Consider the following 11,652-nt stretch of genomic DNA (forward strand, 5'->3'; position numbering starts at 1 on the left):
CCACAACAGCAGCACCATTCCAAAATAAGACCACCTCTGTGCTCTTCTCTCACTGTGGAGGAAGCATGTGTAAACTTAAGGCAAAAAAGGGTGTTGAATTAGGACAAATGGAACAAACATCAAGTCTGACAAAAAAGAAATAGGCAAGGCATTCACACCATCATGGAGATCCACACGTCTCCATGCTTCATCCTGTGTGTATCAGTAGGTATTAAGACAACCTGCCTTCCTCAGTTGCCCAGTTGTCATTAAAGTAATTTGGGATATGGTTCTGGTTTTGCACAAAGCTATGCTACTGTTTCAGTATATTTCAGTAGATGATTAATCCTTTGATGCAACAATTACTGGTGAGGAAGGACAAGAATTAACAGGTAACTAGTACAGACAATGGAAAACAAACTTCTTTCTCCACACCGATACAAAGATGAGCTCAAGGAAGGACTTCAAGAAATATTTATTTGATAAAATTCAAGACTTTCCAGGCTACTGGGAACCCTGTAAACACAACTGAACAAGGACTGAATGCAAGGTGGATTTACTTTTTCCAAGTCAGGATTTTATCTCAATGATCCCCTTGTGCATAATGGCCATTCAACAAAAGAAGAAAAAGGACAAAAAAAAAGGGGAGGAACGGGGAGGGAGGGCATCAAGGGAAAATGTGTTTCCATGTAGAGGAGGCATGTCATCTATTAATCGTCCGTAAGGTCCTGAACAAAAAGGACCTCGGAGCGGCTGAGTCCTGCCTCTTTCAGTGTGGGTGGGTTGGGCTGCTCCTCAGTCGGGAGGCAGGGCAAGACTCGGCGAGGGAAGTTTGTAACTATCTGAAACTTCTCTGGGGTTTCTTTCAGTGAGAAAAGGAAGTCGTATATTACCTGTGGGAGGAAAACAGGCAAGTGAATGGGCATGTAATTAATTTCTGAAGCAACAAAAGTATTCACCAAGGAGACATTCTTCCAATTATGGGTGTCAAACCATGTGGTGTTGACTGCATGCTTCAGCGTGCATGATTTTGTTCCAACCCAAGACTAACATTATTATATGTGGTGGTGTTTGGCTGGAATGAAAATCTTGTGTTGCTTCACTGTACATGGTATCATGCAGTGATAAAAATTAATTCTACGTAGCTTCGACAAAACCTGAGTTCCTTGTCAAACCTACTGAAAACCTCTGGTTAAGAGAAATCCACCGGGATACTCACCGTCAGAGACTGCCCGAAGAGGAACCGTCTCTCTACTCGCGTGTCATTCGGCAGTTTAAACACTATTTTGACGCTCTCTGGGTCATCTGCAGGCGGCTCTGGAGGAAGACATTCTGACTTCCTCTCCTTCTCCTCCTCGAGTGTCTGGAAGTCACAGCAAAAAGTGACAACATTAGGGAAAAAACGACTTGTATTTCAAATAATTATTGGATGAGGTCTCCCCCCTGTGCAAATTTGGCATTCACAACACGAATGGAAAATTAGACTCACTCTTCGTCTCCGTTCCTCAGCAAGAGCACTTTGTCGGACCTTCTCCTCCTCTTGCCTGCGCTGCTCCTGTTCCTCCCGTTTCTTTCTGTCCTTCTCCTGGTCGGCACGGAGGGAGGCCAGATAGGCCTCATCCTGCTGCTGCCTTAGCACTTGGGTCTGGTTCCTCTCCTCCCTGACACAAACACATTATTCTTTAGTTGCACACTAGTTCCTATTGTGGCACATGGCAGATTGTGGCATTAAACACAGAGCTGCTTCTCAACGGTAACCTCGACAGTCATACCTTAGAACACATGACTTTCACTGTTCCTTTCTTTAAGTGACTTGATTTATTCCTCATACCGTTCAAGGCGCTCTGACATCAGATATGTTTGGTTGGCATCCATGATGAAAGTAAGCTGATTGATGAGGTCCTCTGGCTGAATGAGGCCCTCGAGCCTTCCCACCACCGTCATCTTGCGGTCCTTCAGCATTATCATGGCCAGGAATGGATAGGTGTTCTCCCGCAATGCCTGAGACACTGAAACACACCCAAGTATTAAACAGTAATATCACTGCGTTACACAGTGCTGCTACCCAAGCACACAAAAATACATGCACAAAACAAATCATATCCCAGTTAGCTCTCTGGTAGCCTACAAGCAAAACATTTCTATCAATCGCTCATAAACATATTTTTTCATGATTACAGTAACCCATGTTACACTGACAGCTAATTCACAACAAATGGTGTATTCAACAACAGTGAATGTGCATACCTCTGTAGCCCTCAGGTTTGCTGGTTGAGCATGCCCAAAAAAGCATTCGTGTGTTGAGGAAAGTTATGACCTCTTCTGTACATAACGTGGAGCTATGAGATACAAACAAAAAACCAACAATTTGAAAGACCAATATCTTTTTTTATGCGCAAATGTTTACGAGAAACAAAGTTATATAAAACAGTTAGCAATAATAGTTTTCTAACCATGTGGGAAAATCCCAGTAGACTTCACAAAACAAATTCTAGCAACTGTACAAAACTTGGCTGGCAATTGCATGACAGACAGAAATCAGCTGTTACCGGCAAAACTCGTCAGTGTCTTGATGATCATCCCCATGAAGGTACACTAATAGGTAGCGGAGTTCCCGTTTGGCATCATTCAGCGCCTACACGTGTCAAGAGTAAACAAAAGCAACACAGGATGTTGTCCATTTACCTTGTTGGGGCAGAAACAAGATGCATATTCCTTTTCCTAATAGTATGTTTGCACATGTCTTTAACTTACCTGGCTGTATGTTCCCTGGTAAAATACAGGGTGTGCCTGCCCATACTTCTCCTCAAAACTATGAATGAAGGACACAACATCTCCGACAGGGTCTGTCACACGACCACGAGGATCTGGCCTGATGAACCGCAGGGCAAACCTTGAAGAAGAAAACATTGTAGCGATTACATTACATTGCTCTGTGTAGCGTAAGTAGCAACTACAGTTTAAAATCAATGTGCTCAAATTACCTGAATATGTCCAGGAGTGTGTAATATGTAAATCTGAATGGCAGCATTATCAAGTAGTAACTCCATCCTAGTAATCCCTGAAAAGAAGAACCAACAGCCTATAATATATATTATAAACATATAAAAACATTATAATCACACAGTCATCTAAGTCTCAGTATCCGTGTGACATCATACCAATGAAAATATTGACTAAGAAAGAATAGGCAGAATGTCCCAAGTGTCAAGCCTGAACAACAGTTACGTCAACTATTAAGACTGAACAGGAACCATGTATACTTTTTGGTGTGAAAATAGTCAACATCGAAGCAGAGATATTATCCTAAAAGCGAATACATGAAAGTGTGCTGACCTACCCTGGGTTGTGGCCTTGACACGATGTAACTATATACTCTATGGTCTGCTGTATTGACCTGCAATGGTCTGGATGGTGGAGGGTTAAACACACTGGGCACTCCTTCCTGCTCATTAAGTCTGTCTTGTACTGCAGCCTGAAATGGACAGAGTTAAGCCCATCACACTCAAGTCAAGTCCTTCATTGAACTGAGGGAATGACAACTCAATAAGAGACACACAACACATTTCACAGAATTAATTTAGAAATTAAAGCATTAAGAGTCATTAAATCACTTAAAGTTACCTCTATGTTCCAGTTATGCTGCTCTAATGTGCGACGACATTGGTCCATAGACTCCAGCCCAGTTAGGTCCTGTTGAAGAAATACAATCAGATTGAAGGCCTCAGGTGCATCAGACCTGCAGGAAGGTACGTTTGAGCATCCACAACCAGGGCTTCCCCCCTGTAGCTCATCTACTACAGCTTCACCATGTCAAGTTCCTCATGAAAAATGTTAGCAGGAAGAAACCACAAAATAACTGCGGTCAGCCGAGTCAGGATCACATTATTAATATGGCAGATTAACTACCATTTAGTTACACAGCTAACTAACGTCAACATGAACAGGAAAAAATATCGTTTATCCCAATGCAGGCTGACGTTAAAGCATAGCTAGCTCTCAAAACATCAAGATAACACTTTTACTAGCTAGCCTTTCCACTGACAGACTGAGATCACACAACAGGCCTTGGCACGAAGGATGGGGAGAACTGCATTACTCTCATCGTTATAAAAAATTACTGATTCCGCTTAATTTCGCCCAAAAACAAACAATTGTGTCGCTGAGAAACTTCAGTGACAGCTCGATCATGACTGTTGTGCTAATGTTAACTCAGCAAGTGTTGGAGGGAGCGTCAGGAGAAACCCCCCGTCAGTCAGCCAACTCCACGGAAAGTCAACATTTACATCGGGAGAGCGAGCCACGAGTGATTTGGATGAACACAGTTGAACCGGGTATACGCCTGTTAGTGCAACAAAACCATCGTTATGATGTGTAAGTCCACCCATTGGCCCTTGAAGTAAGCTAACTTGCTAGCTTGGCTAATGTTAGCTGTGGCTGCTAACGCTAGCTGTGGCTCCAGTTGACGGCAACATTAAGGGGAAACGGTCCCGAAGTTGACTGTGCGAAAAACGCTTCAAGTCGCGCGGTTTCCTCTTTTTTACAACGAGTTAGTAACAACAGCAGCGTAAAAGAGTATGAGGTTTCACACAGAAGCATGTTAGCGGTGTATTTGAGCTGTCCCCTGACCTGAAACTGGAGGAGTTTTTCGGTCTGCGCCTGGGATAATTCTGGCTCCTCTGGCGCCGCCATCTTACCTCGCCAATCATCTAGCAAGGCGTATCAACGTCCACCGTCTTTTCCCGGTGCGAGGCAGCCGGGCGCCCGCAGCCTCTGCGGGCTACCGCCGCCTGGCGGTCTGGATGTCCCCACGTCGGCTACTCAAAACACTGCACTTGTTTCGGAGAGAGACTGAGGAAATACCCACGATGCCCCCCTCCTCCACCGAAATTCACCCGTTTTTCTTTTGTTGGTTTGCAGTTCTCCTTTTTTTTTCTTTTTTTTTTCTCACAATTCCTAATCATAGTGTTGCACGCTAAGCAGCCCCAACCTGAGTTTCATCAGTCTACAAAACATTTCCCAGATGTGATGTAGGCTACAGAGTCACTGTGCTCTCTTGAGGTGAGGAGATGATTGTCCTGGAGAGCAACAGCTTCCTCCTGCTCTGAGCTCTGTGATCTGTGAATGACGGACTCATGAACAGAGATGTAAACCAGCTCCGAAGATTCATTTAAAATCATCTTGGCCTAAATTATATTCATCAGCAAAGAAGACTCTCAATCTGTAGGCTAAGCTTTAAGGACTTAATATTGCCCTCCATCTTCTCCTTCAGCTGCACAGCAGCATTGTTCAACCAGTCCTGCTCTACTGCTCCACCTGCTTCTTCAGTATGCTTTCTGTCACAAAGCAGGTCCTAAACTCACAAATTTAACTTATTTCACTGCCAAGATAATTGGTCTCCCAGCACCCAATTTAACTTATTTTACTGACAATATAATTGGTCTCACAGCACCCAATCTCTCAGAGCTCAACAGTGAGGCCATCATACAGACAAACCTTACTGCCCTCTGGGAGCAGGTCCAGGTCCCGAGGGTTCAATAAATAAAGTTGCACTTTGGCAAAAGCCTGGTACCCAAGCCCATAGCAGCCCTAAACGAGGTGCCTCAGTGACAGAGCCAAGTCTTGACATGCTGTGTGTATTGTTTTAACCTTCTGTCATAGGTATGGTCCAATGCAGGGGAAAAGAATTCCCCCATGGGACGATTTATCTAGTAACTAATCTAGCATTACTTTTTGGGGCAACAATTTGGTGTGATGTAACCTTCTGTGAAAGAGGTGTTTTTCTGTGAGGCAACGAGGATGTTTCATGTGAACAGCAAACTCAAAATACTGAGGTGTTCTTTTATGAGTCAAAGTTCCCACTATCCCACGCCTCCCGTCTGGTTCCATCAAGCCCTTCTCAGCTTTCTCATAAAACACATCTCATAAACCACACACATCTTATACTATGTGAGTGAAAATGCATTTATTTGGCCATTGGTGTTTTGAGTTCCACATAACTGATCCAACAGAAAAGGAAAATCCAGATGATTATGAGAATGTAAAAGTTGAGCTTGCAAAAATATCCCCCCAAGGTTGAATTGTCACTGTGGTAGTGTATGTATACCAAAAAAACAAACCAGACAGCATCATTTCTGTTTCATATTATAACACCAAGCAAAACATGAAGAGGTGATATCAGGAAATCATCAGTTTCACAAAACAGCGAACTGTTGAAAAAAATGAAAAGCGAACTGTTGAATTGAAATGTGTCCTGATTTCAAATGTTGAGTCACTCCGCATCACTTTTTTCCTTCTACCATAATGATGTGGTAGCCAAACTTAGTCTTGACTGGAGGGTCAGTGTAGACAGGTTTATCCATGGAGCTGGTAGGTAGGGCAAATGCTGCATCCTGGAAAGGTCCAACCATTGATCCCCGAGTCATCCACCCCAGATCACCCTGTCATCAATATAACACTCATGGTTACCCAAGCAGAAAAATAGTGAGTCAGCATGAGCAACACAAGTTTAATTATAAGAAAATTACCCTGACACCCCCCAAGTTTTCCAGTGCACAAGAATACACTAGTGTAGGTGCTGTGATGACATGCAGGTGTGAATAAGCAGGTACAATTACACACTGTACTTATTTAGTAATGACTTGAGAACTCATGAGTTTTAGGCCTGTATATTATATGACATCTCCAAATCCAAATTGAAAGATGCTAATGCCTGCATTCAGATGCAACTTCTGACTGCAGCCATGTGCTGGGATTTCCATGCTTTAGGGCACCGATGTAACCAAACAGTCAGTTTTATCATCATCAGATCCTACTGATCATTGGAACGGATACAACTCCCTTGTGTATAAATCTCAAGAATGATGGTGTCCAAAATAGGGCGAAATACAAGTAATGGGGAAGGATTTGAATCAAGCAATAAGAAGAAGTAATGGAGCTGAACCTGACCAAAACTGATTATATCTGAATGATATCTGAATATGAGAACATGCTCTTACTCCTTGTCTAGCTTTGTCTTCACTGTACTGTGATGCTACTTCACTGAAGCGGACACCAGATTTCAGTTTCTCCATCGCCTCCATGCATTTGCCATGTTTTTCACAGAGGATATGTCGAACCTGGGGAACACAGAACATGAAAGCACAGTTTGACTTCCAGGAGTAAACAACAGTGAAGCCCTGCAATGATACACTCACTGAGCACTTCATTGAGACCTTGCTTGTTAATGCATGCAGGCCAGAGTTTCAAAGGAATTTCCTAAACGATGACCAGCTGAAAGGGTTGGGGCTTAGCCATGGTTCATTTCCTCTTAACTCGTCTATCTATGGACGGGAAATTTTTTAAGGTGCACACTTTTCTCATAGATGCCAGCGAGGTGCTAAAGTTCAACTCAACCACATAGTCACACCATCTTCAAGATCATCATCACCACAATCATTAACATCATCATCATCATCATTAGGCTATGACAGCCAGTTTACTCAGTGACGCTGTGGGGGAAGGACTGACAGCGGCGTGCGTGGTCAAACTTCCCCTGCAGCACCGCACTTGACCTCAGCGGAAAAATATGGATGAGTGGGCTACTACCTTTACAGCTGTGCCGCCTTTGGGTGTTTTCTCTTTCTTCTCGGCGTCTGCACTTCCTGAAGCGGCTCCTGCACAGAACGAACCGAGTGTCACAACACAACAAGAGTAGACCTAATAAGTACTATAATGTTAAAAACAAGCAGCGCAGCACTACCTGACGACCACAATCACAGTAAAAACATGTAGAAGTTAGGCTACTGCAGTTCAATGCTACAGACTAAAAGCTCAGAAATACGCAATACATGACAAACAGGACATAGCTGGCAGTCACTGACCTTTACCACCCTTGCCACCTTTACCCTTGGGTGGCATTTTTTTTTGATTAAAGTAAACTGCAATTCAAGAAATAATTAAAACAGGAAATTTAACAGCACGCGCTCATGCTCTGTTGTGATTAGCAGTGACGTCACACCGCTCTTCTTCTTTAGATAGTTATTGGCAGATTGCAGGTAGTTAATTCTCCACACCGCCACCTCGTGTAGTGACCCGACATGACACCTTATAAATGTGTTTTATCTGTCGAGGTTTGACTGTGTATAGCCTAATATAATACATCCATGCTGTGTATGCATGTGTGAGCGGGTGTAGCTATGAAAATAGTGCTGGGCTGGTTGGGGAAACACTGGTGTTAGTTAGGCTATTAAATATTTGTTAGCCTATCATCAGTTCAGTTATTCCATCAGCTCATGTTTAAAGTTAAAGGGGACTTATGCTTTTCCAGCTTTTCAGACTTTTATATTTTTTTATATTTTAAAGTTAAGGTAAAGAAAAACACTATGCCTCTATAGGTCAAAGTCATCCTCTCTGTTTATTTGTCAGAAGGATTATCTAGCCCATCTTGTGACATGAGGTGGTGATGATGCTGCAGCAGTAGCACACATTGCTCTTTGCGGGTGTTTCTCAAACTATAATTAATCAGCAAGTTTAATGTTATAGCACACTTTTCTCATCAAAGCCAGCGAAGTGCTAAAGATGAGATTAACTCAAACCACATTGTCACACCATCATCAACACCATCATCATTAGGCTGCAACAGCCAGCTCACTCAGTGACGCTGTGGGAAAGACTGATAGCGGCCTGTGTGGTCAAAACTTCCATGTATGAGTATGCTACTACCTTCACAGCTGTACCCACAAAAGCTACTGCCATCACATATTTTTGGCCTGTGCTATCTCTTTCATGCCATTAGCCTACTTATGTAGCTACACATTTGTTTTATTTAGCTTTCTAGCTAGCTAGATTTTTAATTATCATTCACACCATGAAACATGCAGAACGAGATGCAGCTACTCAGGTCTCAGTACTTAAGTAATAAAATAAATAAACAATAAATAAGAACTAACATACTAAAGTAGAAAGGGTCTATATAAGTAAAAGTGAATACAAATATTTGTAGATGTATCAAAGTAGATGTAAGTTCAGAGGTGTGGCTTTGAGGAGCAGTTCAGTCTCAGCAGTCTCACAGCATCTGGGAAGAAGCTGATCTTCAGCCTGGTGGTTTGCCAGGATATCCTGTGGGCAGACATTAGCCTACTTCCTACCACATGTACAAACTCAATAAAAGTGTCAATCTAAGTGCAATAGAAGATACTGTAAGTATGCAAATGTGTTTGGATGTGTGTTGGAATATTATTAGCATGTCAAGTATTTAGCCAACACATAAAGTAATTTAAGCTTCCAATTGAGAAAAGCCATGAGGGGAAATGGCACAATTCCGGGTGAACGCAGCTTGGTGGAAAAGTTTCAAAGAGTGAGTACGTGCTGCAGCATCATCACCACCTCATGTCACAAAGATGAGCTCAGAGTCATTACAGTCATTTACATCATAAAGTTTACACCAAAAGGGACATTAGGAGTAAGACATTCCGGTATTCTGTGATAGATCATTTCAGTTTTTTGTTTTTTACAATAGGCTACTGTAGGTAGGTAGATAGATAGATAGATAGATAGATAGATAGATAGATAGATAGATAGATAGATAGATAGATAGATAGATAGATAGATAGATAGATAGATAGATAGATAGATAGATAGAAGAAGAACAGTGTAGGAAAAAATGTCGAGTCTTGGAGCATCTCATGGTGCCAATGTGAGATCTCTCCCTATGGCTCAAAACCACAATCTTTATGCTTTCTAACTCCAAAACTCCACCTTCTCCCCTCATAAGGATATAGCTTACCATATTAGGCATTACAGTAACCTGTATCTGTCTAACATACACAGTTCATGTTTTGTGTTCATGAACACAAGACAGGATCTAGCCTAGCCTATATATAATTTTACGACCTTGGGTTCATCCTTCGGACAAGGGGGCTAATCATCAGCTTAAGAATCTGTGAACAACAAAAACACATTCTCCTAGGGTGCATCTCACAAGGGTCACTCATGTCTCATCTATTACTGTTACTAAACACTTTCCTTCAGTTCCAAGAAAAACAGAAGAACATAATGCATGATGTTAAAGCAAAAAGTTCAGGTGGATAATACACTACAATAGATAGACAGATAGGGTATTCGCCAAATGTGGGACATTTTTGACATTTTTTGCAATTTAGACTTCTGTGTATATTGTGATATGAAGCAAACACTTTAAATCTACATCCTGTACCATTCTGAAATCCTTAGGTTGTGATCTAATGGAATCCAAAGAGAAAATTCTGATATCACACTCCTAAAAGAAATACCATACATATTTCAACTCTGACTGCAAAGTTTTTTGCGGCAATCTCCGTTCCCTAATGTGGGACAGTCATGCTCCTAATGTGGGACACTAAAAAGTCTGTTTAAAAGTCATCTTAATGTACATGATAAATGCTAGATTGCAAACCAGTGTTCATATCACTTATTGTCCTAGTTCTGCTTCATCTTCTATAGTATTAATGGTTTTCTACCAACTGTGTGGTGGAGGTGACCTTTGACCCTTCGCTACAGAGTGGACTTAGGGTCATTCCAAGCCCTGGTCGACAACCTCAATTGTGGGACGCCACCATCCTCAGTGATCCCCCTATCAGTAATGTCTCCCCTCATCCTGTCTTTTTTCCACTGGTTGAGTTCTCTTGCTTGATTATTTTCCTTTCTTTTCCAATGTTTTCTTTCCCTGATTTTGTCTCATTGCCTTACTCTTCTTTTCCACTGTGATCTGAAATATATATCATTTAATTAATCAATAATGTGCTATCCTTTGATTACTTCTAAACTCAAACATTTTTCATGAACATTATCAAAAAAGAAAAGATTTAGAAACAAGAAATAAAAAAAATCAGAGCCATTTACCCCTTTAACAGTATTATGACTACTTCCAGTTAATAAATATAATGTTCTTTTGTTGTAAAATATTCAAAACAATGCATTATAACAATAAAACCATGTAAACAACCATTGTTATTGTTCAACCTATTCAACTACACAGTTTTACCTGGAAAAGCCCTGTCCCACATTAGGAAAAACCACCTGTCCCGCTTTAGGGAGGCATGTTTCCTAAAGTGGGACAGTAGAAATGTTGATCAAAATTCTAAATATTGAGAATGGTTACACCATATTAAGATATATTTTAATGCATCAACATATTATAAACACAATTTGACAAAAAATTGCAATAATTTTGTTTTTTTTGTTAATAAATTATGGCCTTAACATTATTTTTGTCCAAACCCTAAGTAACTAGCATTTTGGTGGTCTTCACACAGGGTGCCTCCGGGCTCTCCCTCCCAAATCTATGATTGGACATTTGAGATGTCATGCAATATCACAGCTTGTGTGAGACCACATTTACATTAACTTTCTTTTGCTATAGGAAGACCTACACCCATTTACAGTAAGCTTAAGTGTCCCACATTAGGCGAATTCACCCTAGATAGATAGATAGATAGATAGATAGATAGATAGATAGATAGATAGATAGATAGATAGATAGATAGATAGATAGATAGATAGTCCTGCTGACAAATAAACAGTCAAGAGATGATAGATTAACATACATTTAGCCTAGCCTAACTAACACCAGTGAACCACAGCTTTAACGCTGGTCGTCTTCTTCCATCGATGTTCCCTGCGGCACTGTTGTGCAGTGGTTACCATGACGACGAC

At 41.4% G+C, this 11,652-nt stretch overlaps 2 protein-coding genes across 2 annotated transcripts; both read right to left on the reverse strand.

Annotated features, from left to right (window-relative positions):
* Positions 1–438: 438 nt before the first annotated feature.
* On the reverse strand, positions 439–4,690 carry faf2 (Fas associated factor family member 2). Its single transcript, XM_085788320.1, has 11 exons — positions 4,609–4,690; positions 3,604–3,672; positions 3,320–3,454; positions 2,964–3,040; positions 2,734–2,872; positions 2,529–2,614; positions 2,227–2,318; positions 1,811–1,988; positions 1,469–1,640; positions 1,199–1,342; positions 439–872 (listed from the first exon to the last, which is right to left on the reverse strand). The coding sequence occupies exons 1-11, from the start codon at positions 4,669–4,671 to the stop codon at positions 690–692; spliced, it is 1,338 nt and encodes a 445-aa protein (XP_085644446.1). The 5' UTR covers positions 4,672–4,690; the 3' UTR covers positions 439–689.
* Positions 4,691–5,929: 1,239 nt separating this feature from the next.
* Positions 5,930–8,002, reverse strand: pin4 (protein (peptidylprolyl cis/trans isomerase) NIMA-interacting, 4 (parvulin)). The gene is made up of 4 exons (XM_085788328.1): positions 7,842–8,002; positions 7,567–7,634; positions 6,978–7,097; positions 5,930–6,419 (listed from the first exon to the last, which is right to left on the reverse strand). The coding sequence occupies exons 1-4, from the start codon at positions 7,876–7,878 to the stop codon at positions 6,261–6,263; spliced, it is 384 nt and encodes a 127-aa protein (XP_085644454.1). The 5' UTR covers positions 7,879–8,002; the 3' UTR covers positions 5,930–6,260.
* Between the last annotated feature and the right edge of the window lie 3,650 nt (positions 8,003–11,652).

The sequence above is a fragment of the Trachurus japonicus genome, chromosome 10 (assembly GCF_045865225.1).
Source record: "Trachurus japonicus isolate A0001 chromosome 10, Traja_1.0".
Lineage (NCBI taxonomy): Eukaryota > Metazoa > Chordata > Actinopteri > Carangiformes > Carangidae > Trachurus > Trachurus japonicus.

What these genes read in the sequence shown, in the direction of transcription:
- faf2 (XM_085788320.1), bottom strand. Translation starts at nt 4,671, where the DNA reads ATGGCGGCGCCAGAGGAGCCAGAATTATCCCAGGCGCAGACCGAAAAA. An exon ending in ACACTCCTGGACATATTCAG is followed by an intron (nt 2,873 to 2,963) that starts GTAATTTGAGCA and finishes TTCTTCTTCAAG; the next exon opens with GTTTGCCCTGCGGTTCATCA. An exon ending in ATGTCAGAGCGCCTTGAACG is followed by an intron (nt 1,641 to 1,810) that starts GTATGAGGAATA and finishes TGTTTGTGTCAG; the next exon opens with GGAGGAGAGGAACCAGACCC.
- pin4 (XM_085788328.1), bottom strand. Translation starts at nt 7,878, where the DNA reads ATGCCACCCAAGGGTAAAGGTGGCAAGGGTGGTAAAG. An exon ending in AGGTGGCAAGGGTGGTAAAG is followed by an intron (nt 7,635 to 7,841) that starts GTCAGTGACTGC and finishes CGTTCTGTGCAG; the next exon opens with GAGCCGCTTCAGGAAGTGCA. An exon ending in AAGACAAAGCTAGACAAGGA is followed by an intron (nt 6,420 to 6,977) that starts GTAAGAGCATGT and finishes TATTGATGACAG; the next exon opens with GGTGATCTGGGGTGGATGAC.